The following is a 17,684-nucleotide window of genomic DNA, read 5'->3' as shown; positions in this document are numbered from 1 at the left end:
TTTACGTTTTCGAAACTTTTGTAATAATTATAGTAAAAAGAAAATTTTAAATATTCAAAAAATAATAATTACAATGCGTTGTCATCGAGAAACAAAACAGTAAGAAAAATATTTAAATGTGTTAGGTAAAATCAATACAGATTTTTGTTGTCAAAAACAAATTTTTAGTTTCTAATGATCATAAAAGTAATTTAGAAATGAATTAGAACTTCGATGATAGATGATTTTTGTTAATAGTATAAAGTCATACAACAAACTAAAATTGTTAAAAACTAAATTTTGTAAAATCTTCAGGGGAAAAAAAAAAAAAAAATTATATTTGTCATTACAGTAAGAAAAATTCTTTTCTAATTATAAAAACTGTGGATGGGAATAAAAGCAAATGTATGTAACACATTTTAAACTATATTAAAATCTTTCTAGAGATGTAAAAATTATGTAATTATTTCAAAAATAAGCATAATGAGGTATGTAAATGACAGGTAAACAATTAAAAAATAATGAAATCTAAACTTTATCCAAACTGAATTGGCATTTTACTTTAAACATAAATAAATGTATTATTTTGCTTTAAACTGATCAAAACTAAAATACTAAAATGAAAGATAAAACTATCAAATTGATTAATCCATCTATTTTCAAATTAAATTACTAAGTTTTCTTTATGATCAGTTTTCTACAATAACAACAAGAAAACTAAATTACTTTTAAAAAAATCTTATATATATATATTTGTTACTTATACAAAATAAATTACTTTAATTGCAATTTCATTTCAAATTCTCAAAACATATCAAAATTTAATTCGGAATGAAATAAGATTGATGTGAATTTATATTGCTTTATAGTCTAAATGCAATTTGATTAAGTGACTTATACGAAACTTTTCTATACATTTAAATAAAAATATATAGTATAATCAGTTTTCGTACAAAGAAATAAAAGAATCAAAACGTTACTTTAATCTTTTCTCGAGTAATTCCTTTTTCTTTGAAACATATTTTGATTTTAATTCAACAAATAAAATCATTAAAAATAAATTTCAAAATTAACTTTTTAAAAAAATTATAAGGACGATAAATCATGTTTTAGTTAATGCTTTTAAAAAAAATTTCCCTCCTTTCCCCTGTACAGGCACTAACAGGGTTTATAGAGTAAACATTTGGCCCACAATAGGGTGACTGGGTGGTGACAGACAGACTGAATGCCAAAAAATTCTTGGAGTTTTTGATCTGAATTCAATCCTGGGTTCCCCAGAGCAACAGGCTGACTCTTAACCAACTTGACCACGTGGCCAATTTACCCTATTTAAATAACAGAATAAATTTGTTCTATAACAAGAAATACGTTTATCTTGTTTTTTAAATAGGATTATATGAATAACCTAATATTAGGATGCAAGTAATTCTAACTGTATTCTATAAATAAGCTTCTGACATAAGTAAAAATAAAAATTACATGTGCAAAAATACTTTTGTTTTTATTAAATGTTTATTTTTTACATTATAATTTTGTTGTCATTGCGATTTTTATAGTATGAAGCTTCCCAAAAATCTCCTTTGCGTAAAATTTATTTTAAAACAGATTTTAAGAATTACACGAAATTAAAAACATCAAATTTAGCATCAAGATTAATAAGTAATTATTAAAAAAATTACTTACTTTAATGATTTATGGACAAAATTATTTATTTCTTGTGTAGTCTCCGATAACTGTTTGCTATCTAAAGTAATGATCTGACTATTATTCCAATCTCTTTCCTAAATATGAAGGAGAAAAATACTTTATTATGTTTTTATCTAATATTTTAATATTAACTATATTATTTTTATTTCAGAAAACTTGAAGTTTCAAAGTACTGATAATTTGCTTGTTTTTTTTTATAAATTATTACATAATGTAAAGGATAATGAATTTATAATGATAATCAACAGTCAACTACTGTGTACAAAAGGAATAGTCTTTATAAACTCAAATAAAATTTATACAAACATTATTATATATTAATACTATTATTTAATAGTAATATTTAAAGAACTTAAACTGGATTTGTTTAATGATGTTTAAATTTTGTATGAGATATTTAAAAATTTCATGCAGGTATTAATCTATTATCTTGCCATTTTGGCACTACCAAATGTTTGTGCTAAAAGTTAAAGGAGAAAATTAATTTAATGACTATACAATATCAAGAAAATTAAAGAAAGAATTTTATTAGAAACGTAAGCTATAACTTGTCAAAAATGACGAAAGAAAAAATAAAACTCAACAGTTATTTGGTAAAATTAGTCATTTTCTTTTACAAAAACTTAATAGTGAACAAAATCCATGAGAAATAACCAGAAAAAAAAAAGGATAGAAAATTGTTTTTTACTTTATAAACATTTACAAACTATAAAATTTCTTTTAATTTAACATTTTTCATTAGTGGAGTTAAAACACCAATTGGCAGGCTGGAATATTACAGCAATAAACATGTCTATCAAAGAGCATTAATTGAATTTTGGTGAGATTCAATTGGAAATAAAACTTTTAGACCAACGTTTTCAATTGTTTTATTAGAACCATTTCATGTAATAATTTGCCACATTGTCTCAAGTCTAAAATATAAAGCTTTAAGTTCTCCCCATAATCTTTGAATGTGTATGATTAACATCTGGCAAAACTGGTATAATTAACTTGTAGTAGAAAATGTTTTCCATCATAAATGACTTAATTCAATGAATTTTGTATCCAGTGAACTTCGGATAAAATTTTACGATAATTTTGGAGTTTCAATTCACTTCCAATGCTACAGCTCAGCTTAAAATTAACTGAAGTACACTGCTTTATGATTCAAGAAATGATAATGCTGAATAAACATGATTACTTTTCTTAACTTTTTGTATTAAAAAAAATTTACCAATTTTACTAAATGATAATGATAAAAACTAAAACTTGTTCAATGAATTTTACTAAAAAACAAATTGCCATAGAAGAGATTATCCACCAATAAAAGTCATTTTATTTAGAGTTTCTAACTTACAAAAGATATTATATCATTTCATTACTATGATAAATAACAACAAATATGCAATGCTAATAAATTGGCCAGATATTTCAAGTTATACAGTAGTTATGAAAACATTTAGAAGCACAAAGTATGCAAAAATTAGAATTCTATTTGAATTAAAGAATTAAACATCAGCACAACTGAAACTAGTCTAGAGATCATGACCCTCGTTTCTCCCACTCCTACTATTGCTGCTCCTATTGACGAGGACATTTGTTACGATAATGGGGGTACAACTGCCTAAATCTGTACATCACTTTAAAAAAAATAAAATAAAATAGTTGATAATTATGTAATTAATAAGTGTTTACCTGTAACTTAAAAGCTTATCAGATCTTTCAAATTTCTAGTTTTGGAATAACCTTAAAATAATGAAACTTTTAATGCTGAATTCGTCAATTTAACAATTAAAAAAAAAAATCTATCAAAGAAAATGTGGCAATCATTTCAATAGCTGTATTTAGAAATGCTATTTACAACAATGTAAATACATCAGAATAATCAAGAAAAGTGTAAAAAGCAACCATTATTGTGGTGCAATTTGAAAAAATTGTAGACCCATAAATTCCCACTATCATCCATCTGTCTGTCTGACCTTCCTTAATCTCAAGAACAGTCAAGACCAGATATAGAAAGCTTAGGGGCAAGAGGCCTCGATTAAGTATACAAACTTTCAGTTTGAACTGAAAGTCATGTTACTTCAATTTAAAAATTTTCTCCTGAACAGAGTTAGATACATGACTGACATAACTTCATTGTTAACAGGAAAAGTATGATGTACAGGGACAAGACACTACTAAAGTGCACTGTGAAGAAAAATTGCAGCCTGGCATCGTGACAATACCGCAATAAATAATTGCTTGTTGGAAATAGGATTATATCTTGGGGAGCTGCAAAGGTAATTTGCATCTCATTTTAACAAATTCTGGTAAAATTTTTGTTCACTTTATTAAATGAAAATTAATGTCATGACAATGGTGTTTTGCCAGGGCAATGGCAAAATTTGCTTTAGCACAAGAATTTACATTATTGGTGTTTCTTTAAGGTAAGCCAAATGAAATATTGCTTTGGAGGGCCATCTGCAAAAATCACTTGCCACAACAGTGATAGGATGTCACTACTAGCAGAAAAAAAAAATATTAAAAAAAATAACGCATGCGCTTGTGCTAGCGATCCCATATTTCAAAAATGAAATCATGGGCGCCTGATTTTTATTACATTTTTAATTTCCTAGTCTCATATTACATAAAATGACAATGTTTAATCAAAGTCTACAAAACAAATTTTGAGAACAAACTCAATTATATAAGCCATATAGAGGTTAGCTAATAATTGATAAATTATCATTTTTCTTCTAAATATTGAATACAATTAAATAAATCATTTTATAAAATTATATGAAGATAAAACTAATAAGATATCAATAAGTTATAAACCTATATTATGATTTCATTAGTTCCTTCTTGAAGAAACACTTTCATACATTTCTGTCTTATAGTTTTATGTAAGAATTATAATATGCAACAAATATCCAATACTAGTTGTGGTATCATTAGATATTTTTTGTTCATTATACAAGAGAGATTATTTATATAACAATTTCTATTCCTCATTATGAGCCAACACTCTTATATAAAGATATAATATTTCAGTTGGCATTACAGACTAAAACTTATTAAAAAATTTATTCATTAAATAGAATAAATTCATTAAATTTGCTGTTTTATGAAATAATAATAATAATTATTGCTATAAACTTGTACTGTGTATATATTAAAATTTATGTAAATATGTTTTATAAATCACAATATAAAGTGATGTAAAAAATAAACAGGAAACAGTGTAAATTATTTTCGATAATTAAAGTGAAAACAAACATTAAATATTTTAATTTGTAAATATTTAAAGAACAGAACAGCATTATTGCAGCAATATTAATTATTCAGCTAATAACTATTGAAGTTTTGATATCAAAATACTCAACAGAAGGCATTTATTAATAAATGAACTTTATAAATCAATCAAATAACAATTTTTATAAGTAATAATCTCGGTATGCCATAAGTAATAAACTTCAAATGCCAATAATATGTCAAGAAAATTATTTATTAATAAGTAATTTCTGTTAAGTGTTATGAGATTAAAACATTTTAATACAAGATATTTTATTGAATATTTAACATGTAAATTTATTTTCAAATTTCAAATGAATATAATAATGATTATATTAACATTTAAAAATTTTAATAAACAATTAGTAAAATTTATATAAAAACTTTACAAAATCGTAAAGATAAAGCTAATGTGTTATTGGGCATAGAAATTAATACATTAGCAATCAAGTTAATGCATGTAATTTTAACCGCATAATTTGTAAACTAATAAGACTTACAAAATTAATTAGAATACATGGATAGAGCTTTAAGGGATGTGAGTTGCTCGTCTGGTGTGAGAGTGAACTTTTGAAAGTAGCTGATACTTAGTACACTAAAATACAATTGTGTCAAAGGAAGAGGAATATGTTCGACGGTAAAATAGAGAAATTGGCGAATGGTTTATCCCTGGATTTGATTATAATATTGTTAATAATTGCTGGAGTTGAGCCCAATCCAGGTCCTCTCCCCCGTTCCCCACAACAAATAAGTCATCAGGATATGCAAAAGAAGGGGCGTGGGAGACCTCGGAAGGAAAGCTCCAAGAACGAGGAGAAAGAAAACCAACAAGTAGAAATTTTAAGTATAGATTACCACCAAATAGAAGAAGAGAGTAAACAACCGTCTGTATTCACGAAAGAACCAACAATTCATGATTATTTTGAACCATTAAATGAACCGAAATTACAAACTGCAGTTAAATCTCCATATACATTGCAATCTATTTACGAGCTAATCCAGGATAATTTTTGTCGGTTAAATATCGAAATTCAATCGATTAAATCTGAGATAAATATATTGAAAGAAGAAAATAAGCGTTATAAAGAGGAATTGACGGAAATTAGATATAAGCTACAAGAATTGGATAAAAAATCGGAAACTAATGACCATCTTAAAGGTATGTTCGAATTTGAGTTTGACAAATTAGCAAATGAAAAGACTAAAAAGAACATAATTATTATAAATTATCCATTCGCAACACTAGATTATTTACAAGAAATAAATTCATTTATTAATAATGAATTAGAATTAAAAAATGTTGAAATAGAAGGATTAATTAAATTAAATAGCACTAATAATAAACCTATTGTTAAAATAATCCTAGAGTCTGTAAATATAAGGAATTTAATTCTTAAAGAATTTTGGAGAAAGAAACCGAATTTAGTTGGTGAGAATGAGAAAAAAATAATTTTTACTGCCGATTTATGTAGGAGATCGAGGATAAGGAAAAAACATTTACAGGCCAGAATTAAACTAGAAAAGTTAAACGGGAAAAAAATAATAGTACGAGATGATTATTACATAAAAGATAACTTAGTATATACGTACGATATTGCCTCAAATAAGATCATCCAATTAAATCATTTTTTAGGAGATGTTTGACTGCAGAGTTAGGAAAGGAAGGGGAAATAAGGTGTAATACATCTAATTCTGATTCAATTGGAAATAATTTACAGTTGGTTCAAAACTCTATCATAAGTCTGGATGATAGAGTCAATGATGTTAGCAATAATAATTTTGCATTTATAAGATATACTAATAACGTTAGAGACAAATTATTTATTAGTTTTTGGAATATACAAGGTCTCCGGGGGAAAATGCATAGAAAGTCAGTAAAAGAGTATATAAAATCTCAAACGATATGTGGCTTCACGGAAACCTGGATTGTTAATCTAAATAAAGAAGACGAGGAGGTGTTAAAACGTGAAAACACGGTGTTGTTCAGCGGAGCTCAGAGGAAGTGTGGAAAGGGTCGTCCAGCGGGTGGATTATTGCTGTTAATTAAGAAGAATTTTGGGCAAAGATAAAGAACATCCAGGTTCATTTCCGGCTGTTTAACTCTATAATAATGAATTCCATTGGCTATGCGGCCCCAATTTGGAGCCTTACGAACTTTCAAAAATTAGAAGTTGTCCAAAATAGGTTTGTACGCAAGATTTTTTTGCTGAATTACAACACACCAGGTAGCGTGTTAAGACTGGAATTAAGCAGGTTTAGATTGAGTGCTACTTTAATAAGGAGATACATGAAATTTTTATTTAAAATAAGAGACGCTCGAAATCTTTCAACTGTATTATTATACCAATTGTATCGAAAATCTTTGATTAAAGTACAAAGCAAAAACTGGGTGTCACAAATTGCACAAATTTTAAAGCGCTTTGGATATTCTATTAAAATATTCCTAGATTTACCTGAAATAAGTGAACAACATTTCCAAATGTTGATACAAAATGTGCTCGAAATCTCCTTATCACAAGACATAGAAGACATATTCACAAGAGAGAAAACGGATTGGTATAACATAATTCTTGAGTATCCATTTATTAATAACTACATGTTAACTAACCTGGCTTTTAATGTTAAAATATTTTTCATATAACTCAGAATAAACAAAGAATTAATATTAATTAATAATAATTTCATTGAGTTTTCAAAGAGTATTTGCCCAAGATGCCAAAAAATAATCTCAAAATTTCACATGTTTTGTGGCTGTAAAGATGCAAAGGAACTAGCACACAATCTTGACTTGCATATGTTAACAGGGTGCACTAATGAAAGAGCAATGTATGAAATATTCCATACAGCCAAGATAGACATAATTTATAGACTATATAAATAGGCCCACAAATTTTTAATGTATCAAATTCATTGAATACATAAGTAATATAAATTAATGGTATTGTATGTTATAGAACCATGTGTATGAAGAAAGTTACCAGTTGCAGTATAGGTTGAAATGACTTTAAATTGATGTTATTAAAATAATTATAATTGGTAACTAAATGTGGAATATAATGCTTGGTTTGACTTGTGTTGCTAGTGTATTTTTTAACATTAATAACAAGCGATTGTTGTCAAAAACATCCTTTGTAACTGGCTATCGCCTTATTACGAATAAATTTTGAATTGAATTGAATTGAATTGATAGAGCTTTAATAATTATAAATTTCCCCATTTATTATTCATAAATACACATAAATAAATATAAAAATATACAGTAACATTTATAAAACTATAAACATTACAAAAATAAGTTATATTGATAAACTTATGTTCCGATATTGAAAATTTGAATATATATTTTCAAAGAAGTTGCCATACACACTAAAAAACAATTCAAGGATTCAGGTTTATTTGGGAAAAAAATGACTTTTGAGATAACAACTAAAGTGCGGGAAATTGGTTTTTAGAACACTCTGGTGACGTTTTTATTCAACTTCTGTTTTTTTTTAAACTATTGGATCTGATGACAAGATGTTGCTATCCCAAAAAATGTTTTATCCAAATAAACCAGACTCCTTAACTGTTTTTAACATGTATGAAGATTTGCTTGTTTATCTATGACGTTAACTTTAGAACTTGTATATTTATGTTTGATTTATGTATAAGAACTAGTAAATATGAAATTACAGCTTACTCTCCAAACAGGCTCATATCTTGATAAAAATTTATGTCACGAATAAAAATATTAGCATTAAAATAAAAAAAATCTGCATTGTTAACTCTTACTATTTAAAATGCTGCATCAAGCATCAGACTACATCCAGAAAGTCAAGGCATAAATTAAATAGCCTAACAAGTGCAGTAATTACAGTTGATTCTTGAACAATACTGTATTTCTTATTACTTTTTTTCATTAAACAAGTTGTAAAATTGTTTTAATAAAATATTTTGAATCATTTTCTTACAGATAAAGCATTAATATCACAAAATTAACAACATTTTACAACAATATCTAGCTGGAAACCTGTCATTCTTGATTAATAATACAAGAAATTGAACTAGAAAATCGCAACCTCAACAGATTTTTCTGTTTCTGTATGAAATCAAAAACTAAATAAAAGGAAAATCAATTAGCCTTCGTAAAACAGACTTGCAGATTATCCGTGTTTCCGTGCTTCCATTACCCGTGATTATCCCAGATAATCAGAAGTATACCGTATATAAATATGTTACAATATCTTTCATTTTCTAGACTATAAAATCTATTCAAACAAATTTAAAATTAAAAGTAAATTCCTTTCTTATGATTTATAATTATTTTTTGTTATTCATACCTAATCTTGAAATTTTATTGATATAATAATTTTTCTCATAAATATTAAATGATATTTCAAAATTCATTAGATTCTATCAGGGAGAAAAAACTAACAGTAATGCAAAAAGTAATAACAACAAATGTAAACAAAAGAAAATAAACAGAAATAAATTTAGAAATAACTGTTTACCTGTATCACGCAATTTGTGCATTCTTGAAACATTTTTTTGTTTTGCGCTATAATACTGATCTGAAAATATAAAATAACTAAATTTTATAATCAATTAAATTTAACATATTTCTTTTATTATATTAATTTTTTCTTTCATTTTCTTTCTCTAGAATTTCTGTTTTTATTTATTATATATAAATAAAATTATATTTTATGTCAGATATATTTTTTATAATTTTCTTTTCTTTAATACTAAATGTATTATGTATACAGTGGGTGATCAGTTAACGAACACTTTCGCAAAAGATTTTTATGTTCGGGCAACGAACATATGTTTGGATAACAAACCCCTCACAGAACAAACACAAGAAAAAACAACGTAAAATAATGAATACTGATCGGTCTTCCCTTGTCTCCAGGCAACAATTCGGAACTTTTCGGAGAGGGGGAGACGTCGACATCGATGCTCAACCCAGTATATACTGATTGGATAGTATTCCTCTGAACTTTGAAACTCTCCCTTGTAATTCCAGCCTTTTATTTTTCTGACAGAAACAATTCTTTTATAGTATTCGTGAGACTGTCGGGCGAGCACTCGTTAAGTATTGTGTGGGTTTTTATTTCCAAAAGGTGAGAGTATAATAGCAAAGTTAGAGAGTGGACAGAAGATGTCTGATATTGCTGGGCTGTATGGCTTGAACAGGTTTACAGTAGGTCACAGTTCAATCTTATCTAAGAAAGATAAAGTATAATCAAGATGATTCAAGCAGCTAAAGGAGAAACAAAAATCACATTTGAGAAATAAAGAACATTGAAGAGCTCATAATGAAACCTGAAACTGATCTGACGACAGAAGAACGCCAAGAACTCTTAAATGAAGAACATCAAGAAACTCGGCGAGATATGTTTTCTTCTCAAAAAGTGGATTAATGTTGTTATCTGCTATTAAACATCTTTTAAAGAAGTGGGAAGATGTCAGAACAATTTCTTAGAATGGCATCCAAATCAGGTTGAGGTTAAAAGGCTCAGGGATCTCTACAATTACAATGCTATTAATTAATTCTGAAAAATCCTGAAAAAGAGAGAAAAGCAATCGGCACTGGACAGATTCTTTAACCCCACAAACGGAAAAAACATGACTAATAAAAATGCAAGGCTGTGTATATATGTATTTTTACTATTATATATAAAAAAACATAGTAAGAAAGTATATAATTTTTTTATTTTTTGGGGTCTCCAGAAAGAATTAATCAAATTCCCATAAAAACCTATGGTAAATCAATAATTGGTTAACGAACAATTCGGATAGCAAACAAAGTCTTGGAACGGATTATGATCATTAACCGATCACCCACTGTATTTATATTAATTAATTTAACAGTTCCAAAATTAATAATTTTTAATTTTGACATATTAAGCACTAACTTTACAGTGTATTTTGAAGACACATGGCAATTTTCATCTTTATCTTTATTTAGTTGGCCAATAATAAAGTAAAGATGAAAATTGCCATGTGTCTTCAAAATACACTGTAAAGTTAGTGCTTAATATGTCAAATATGAAAAGGACACGGTTTCACAAAATACCGGAATTTTTAATTTCTAATTTCACTTGAGTATTTAGCCATGTTTTATGTTTTATAACTTAAAAAAAAATCAATTAAAACATGACCTAATTATCCAAATAACTTCTTGAATAAAGTTTCAATTATTAGGTTTTGTAACTTATTCAAATAATTCATGTTATAAAATAATTTTTGTACATATTTACCTTTATTTGTCCCTGACACTTTCCATTTATATCCATAACATTATACCATCCAGATATCTGATTTAATCCATGAAAAAGCAGAGAGAAGTCAACAGAAGCAACTCCTAGAACTCTATCAGCAGTAGAATCTAGATAAAGAATTTAACAGTAAATCAAACAATGAAATATAAACAAGTAATTTATCAATCTCTCTTTGTTTACCAAACATTGTTTATATACAACTGTTTAAACACATACTATTTTTTCCATTTACCTACATTTAACTAAATAAAAAGATTAAAAACATAAAATTTTAAATTTAATGTCTATGATTTATACATCAAATAAAATAATTGCATGATTACAAAAACGTACATTTATAGACCAAAAAAATTATCATTCTCGTAAAGTATAATTGCAATTAATTTTTAAAAAATGTTTTATTTTGTTATTTATTATACAGGGGTGACTATACCTTGTCAGGATAGGAGCCATACACTGTGTAGCAGAAATAAGAGTGACGCAAATCTTCTATTAAATCGATATTTTATGCATAACCTATATACTGTATATATACAGGGTTAGTGAGAAATAAGTTTCCCACTTCAAATAGCTCTGGAGTTCATTCTACTGCTTGAAATGAGTCAAAATTTGGACTACAAGTAATTCAAATGATCCACTTGACATTTCTTAAATAAAAAAATAGTAAAAAATATCTGTCAATAGGTGGTACTGGAGCACACAGAAATATTGAATGTGCATTCACATATAAATGTTGAACATGTAGCACCAAAACTGCTCAATATATCCTCCTTCATTTTGAACAATGTGCTCTAATCGCAAAACCATATTTTCCACAGCTGAACGCAGTGAGTCTGCCAGAATATCCAGAACATGGTGCTGAATGCTGTCCTTCAGATCTAGCACAGATGCAGGTCTTCTACAGCAGTGTTTCTCAAACTTTTTGGACCGCGACCCCCCTTCTGCACTTAAAAATTTCAAAGGACCCCCGAAGAATGAGTATGTGTTGAAAAACATCCCGGAGGGAGAAGGTTAGGCTCGTATTTAAATATTTATATTGTTTTTATTATTTATATGTGCAATTTATTTAAGTAAAAATTATTTTATATATTTTTTATTTCTATTATTTCTAAACATGAATCCATAGCAAATTTATAAATATTTGAAAAAAATTGATCTGGCATCAATTTTTCAGCGACCCCCAAATATTTTTCACGACCCCCTTGGGGGTCGCGACCCCCACTTTGAGAATCACTGTTCTACAGTATTCGTTGTCCTTCAGGAAACCCCATAACCGAAAGTCGCAAGGAGTGATATCCAGGGAGCGAGGAGGCCATGCTGTAGGAAAATAATGGCTGATTACCCGTGCATCTGTGAAATGCTGTCTTAGTATGGTTTTGCAATTAGAGCACATTGTTCAAAATGAAGGAGGACATATTGAGCAGTTTTGGTGCTACACATTCAATATTTCTGTGCACTCCAGAACCATCTATCAACGGAGTTTTGTACTATTGTTCTTTTATTTAAGAAATGTCAAGCGCATCATTTGAATTATCTGTAGTCCAAATTTTGTCTCATTTCGAGTAGTAGAATGCACTCCAGAACTCTCTGAAGTGGAAAACTTATCTCTTGCTAATCTTGTATGTATGTATGTATGTATGTAGGTATGTATGTATGTATATACAGTCAAGTCCACATAAGTCGACACCCGAATAACTCGACACCATCAGTTAAGTAGTCAATTTTCTGTGGTCCCGGCCGACTTACATAGGCATTAATGTTAAAAAACTCCGGTTTACTCGACACCATTTAACTCATCACTGCTGGATAAGTCGACATACTTTTGCTGTCCCACACTCTGATAAGTCATCACCCCCTCCTGAAAAAATGAATTCACTCCACAGGTGTGGTGCAAACTCATTTTTTTTCAGAAGGGAGAGTCAGTCAATTTATTTATTATTATTATTATTATTATTATATATATATATATACATATTAATAAAAATAAATTAACATTTTATGTATTTTTATGTATAAAATAAAAACAGATAAACAAAAAGAAAATATACAATCTACATCTATATCACACCAGAATCCAATATTGCATTTTCTCATGCCAGAGGCATTAAGAATCCTTAGACGTTACTTGACAATAATTGACAATTGCAAAGATGATGTTTTCAAGGTGTTCAAGATCGTTGAAAAAGAAAAGTCGAGACAGACAGTTAAGTGGTCAAAACAACAACACTAAACGAATTTTTCAGTTTTTCATCTACAGAGTAATTGTAAATGGAGGACACAATGTATTGTAAGCCTATCCTACTGAATAACGCACTACTGTATTTTTATTAATTGTAGTTTTGTGGTTTTTTTCTGACTTCGCTTTAGTCATCACATCGGATAACTCAACACATTTCCACTTCCCCTTGAGGTGTCGACTTATGCGGAGTTGACTGTATATATATAGAGAGAGAAATGACCAAAATTTGGACTTCTACCCCCAAGACTGACTCCCCTGGCTTATTTCTCAAAAGATCTGTCGCAAACTAGCATTAAGTAGAGTAAATGCTTTATAAAGTTTATAAAAACTGTAAGAAAGCTGCAATAAGGGTCTGCAGTTTGGTCACTGTGATATTATAGAATTCATCATTAAAAATTTAAACACATGTAAATAAAAGTACTGTATTACCATATAAGTTATTATCCATCACCATATATAGACCATATATTATCCATCACCATATGCAATGTATTTAAACTTTTCTGTCCATCCTCAAGCAAGAGCTTTAATCTTACAATGATGATAAATTAAATAGAAAATAGCCAAACTTCTGATAACAGTCATCATTAAATGGTGAGCATTTATCAAGAAGGTTAAACAAAACTGCATACAAAATACTCTAAACAATGGGCATTTTTTAAGTTTCCATCAGTGGCTATTGTTTAGAGATGAAAAAAACCTGAGTCATTAGAATGTGGAAAATTAAATACTTATAGACTTTTCACAGGATAACATTTTCCACTCCATGCAGGCAAGTGCTATATGCTACCTGCCGCAGTAATGATATAGCGCGTCTATTTCACGCTATATCATTGTCACAGTAATTAAGTGAATATAATATATATATCTTAAAATTATATCCTTTTTTATAAGAATTATATTTAGTTTATTATTTTGTTAAATTTTTTTGACAATAGATGGCACTACGTGTAAATCAGCAAATTGAATGTAGATAGAAATTAATTGATTTACAGAAATCCAATAGATATTTTGGGGTGGGATGTACAACATTATCTAAGTTAGAAGTAAGTAAATGTAACTGCAGAGTTTCATAGCAATTGATTGAACTGCCTAGGATTGTATAGCGAACAAACAAACAACAAACAATCTCATAAACAGCACTGCAATTTTCTGAAAAAGATATTAAAAAGATTCTTTCTCATTAATAATAATGGTATTATTGCTAATTTGTATTGGTTTTATTGAAAAGAATATTTTCTTTGATAAATAATTTCTACATAATTATATTAATTAAAACAACATTATAAAAAAATAGATTAAATTATCGAATTAAGAAACAAATACAATTAGAAAGAATAGGATAATACATGTGTAATAAATTTATAATCTTCAGGAAAATTATTTTCTTCTATTGAATGTTTCCTCGTATATAATTAGCAATCTTGAACTAAAATTGTTTAAGTTAAAGCAAGTTTTAAAAAATATAACAAAAAATTTTAATAAAAAACTTTACTTGAGCTAAGATAAAACATCAGGAAATTAAGCAGAGAAATATCTTAAAGCAAAAGAATAAATGAAATAAAATAAAACTTGATAGAGTTAATAGTTCAAAAAAATCAGAATAATTATATAACTGTATATAATTTATTCAGAATAATTGTAATTTCATTTTCAATACTATGAGAAAGTTTCTTAGCACACAGTTTAAGTTTTATAGAATATTTTGAAAGATATTCTTAAAAGATAAATACTAAAAAAAAATATAATTAATATTTTTTAATAAAGCTTTAAGATTTAAATATATTAATTTAATGTAAAATGGAATATTCTTAACTAAAGATTATTTTAATATTTTTAACTGACTTGTGAGAAACATTCACTTAAAACAAATTACTAAATTTAAATTAGCGTCATTTGGAGTAGTCACATTTATAAATTAGATTTTAGAAAAAAAGAATGTAAAAAAACGAGTTAAACGAGAATGACGTCATCGTTATTCTTATTTTGTTAGACTTTTCGAACGATTCGTGTATAACTAAATGGCTGTTTCTAAAATCAAAGATATGACCAAAATTAGCCAAGATCTGTATGTTGAATATGGACAGTGTCTTATCAACAATAAATGGCATAAGGTTTTTTGCGAGGTACGTCAATGATATTTTGATCATGTATAATAGCGCAGTAACAACACATTTGCAAATTTTAGAATATGCAAATAAAATCAACTTAAATATTAAATTTACTCAAGAGCATGAATTAAATAATCAGTTAAATTATTTAGACATAACAATTACAAGATTTGATGATCATTTGGAATATTGCAAATTTGAAAAACCGTGTAATACGAAGAAAGTAATCAATTTTAAATCATACTGTCCTTTAAATCAAAAATATAATGTATATTTAATGGAAATAACAAAGATTTTTTCTAGAATAACAAATATAGATCAATGAGAAAGAGAAATTGAAGACACACATAAGAAATATATCTTAAATGGATACCCAAAAAGATTGTTAAATGGCTGGTATAACCGCTTTTTATGAAATAGATTTAAAGTTAAACAACATCAAGAAATAAAGCAGTATGTATCATTCCCATACATAAAGGGTATTTATGAGAAATATAATAAATTTTTTAATCAAAAATTAATTAGATTGGCTCCATCCCAAAATAACAAGTTGTCAAATATGATGATTATATGAAGTACTAGTAAAAAAAATTTATTAGAAGAAGAAGGCGTCATTTATCAGATGGAATGCACATGTAACAGCCCTAGTTTTTACATCGGTGAAACGAAACGAAGATTGAAGATTAGACTGTCCGAACACCTGGCTGCTGTAAGGTTAAAAAATACTAATTCTCCTATCTTCCAACACTGTAATATTAATAATTGTCAGATCAATACTAATAAATTAAAAATTATCTTTAGGGAAAAAAACAATGTAAAACAAAAAGTAAAAGAACATTTCACTATCATTATGCAGAGCAACAATGTAAATTTGAATACGGGAATGTTAACAGCGGAATACTGGGAATTCTTTGTAAACTATATAAGTGGTTTCTCCTAACAAAGTATTGTCAGAATATGAACTGTGTACGATCAAACCTACTGAAGAGGCCTTTCGTGAAAGGTGAAATGCATTTAAGAAGTTTGTTAATGTAAATAAAAAAGTTTTTTCTCTGCAAGTTGATTTCCTTCTACCTTTCTAACTTTAATCTTTTTATTCATTGTTTATACAATGTTTTAAAAATTTTTTAAGTTATGCAATATTTATGGATATTGCAGAACTGGAAGAAAAATATAATTTTTTAGTATATTTTACAACTAAGAAGAATAGAAAGTCTGACTCCATCATTTTTATAATTATTTTTGGAAGATATGAATGTTGCTAGTGCAGCCTTATCCGAAATATTTTTCTTAGATTGCTTCGGGTGGACAGTTATTTCAATCATTTCACCTTTTAATTCACAATTTAACACTCAAGTAGATTTAGAAACATTAATATTGTCAGGTGCATTTTCTTAACAAAGTAAACTAACTCTTTACTTCGTGAACTTTGTTAGAGTTTTGTTTGAAACGTCATCACCATAGAGCATGCGCAATGAGCGAGACTACTACTTTTCGAACGATTCGTTACTAACGCATTTAACTCATTTGACTTTACGAACGTACCCTTAGATAAATAGATATTGAGATTGTATATGGAAAGCTTAGGAGACAGATGCCCTGATTAACTATATATGAACTTCTGATGCAAACCAGAAGTCATGTTATTTCAATTCAAAAATTTCCCCTGAAAAGAGTTAGATGGATATTTTTTTGGATGTTATTTTATATACAATTTTTGATGGAAAAAAGTGACTGCTGTTTAGAGGTAATCATGGAGATTTAAGTGTATTATTGTACTGTACAAGAAAATATAAAAGAAATTCCAAAATTTACTAATAAAAATTCATTTCATAACATTTCTTACTTACGATTCAAATAATATTCATTTACTACCACATGATTCACATCTTAGTAATAAAAAAATTTTAAATAATTAAATTTTCTGATACGAAATATATAAATAGTTAAATACTTACTAGGAGAATTTGCACGTTCATCTGCTGCATGCCATATCTTAAACACCAAGTTCTACAAAATATGTCATAAACCATAAACGAATTAAAAATTATATAAATATAACATAACATAACTTTTCCATATTCATTACAAATAACTTCTGTAATACACCCATCAGTGAAACATATT

The 17,684-nt window shown here is 27.6% G+C and overlaps 1 protein-coding gene across 1 annotated transcript in view; it reads right to left on the bottom strand.

The window, feature by feature from the left end:
* LOC136975558 (uncharacterized) overlaps positions 1-17,684 on the bottom strand; it is a 54,292-nt gene that overhangs the window by 19,097 nt on the left and 17,511 nt on the right. The window contains exons 16-19 of the mRNA XM_067270636.1: positions 17,516-17,567; positions 11,187-11,314; positions 9,435-9,494; positions 1,663-1,760 (exon numbers count right to left, since the gene is read on the bottom strand). Of these exons, the coding sequence (XP_067126737.1) occupies positions 1,663-1,760; positions 9,435-9,494; positions 11,187-11,314; positions 17,516-17,567 (338 nt within the window). The remainder of the gene's footprint in view (positions 1-1,662; positions 1,761-9,434; positions 9,495-11,186; positions 11,315-17,515; positions 17,568-17,684) is intronic.

This window comes from Centruroides vittatus, unplaced genomic scaffold (genome assembly GCF_030686945.1).
Source record: "Centruroides vittatus isolate TY-2023 unplaced genomic scaffold, ASM3068694v2 contig_375, whole genome shotgun sequence".
Classification (NCBI taxonomy): Eukaryota; Metazoa; Arthropoda; class Arachnida; order Scorpiones; family Buthidae; genus Centruroides; species Centruroides vittatus.
This window is presented reverse-complemented; position numbering and strand designations above follow the sequence as displayed.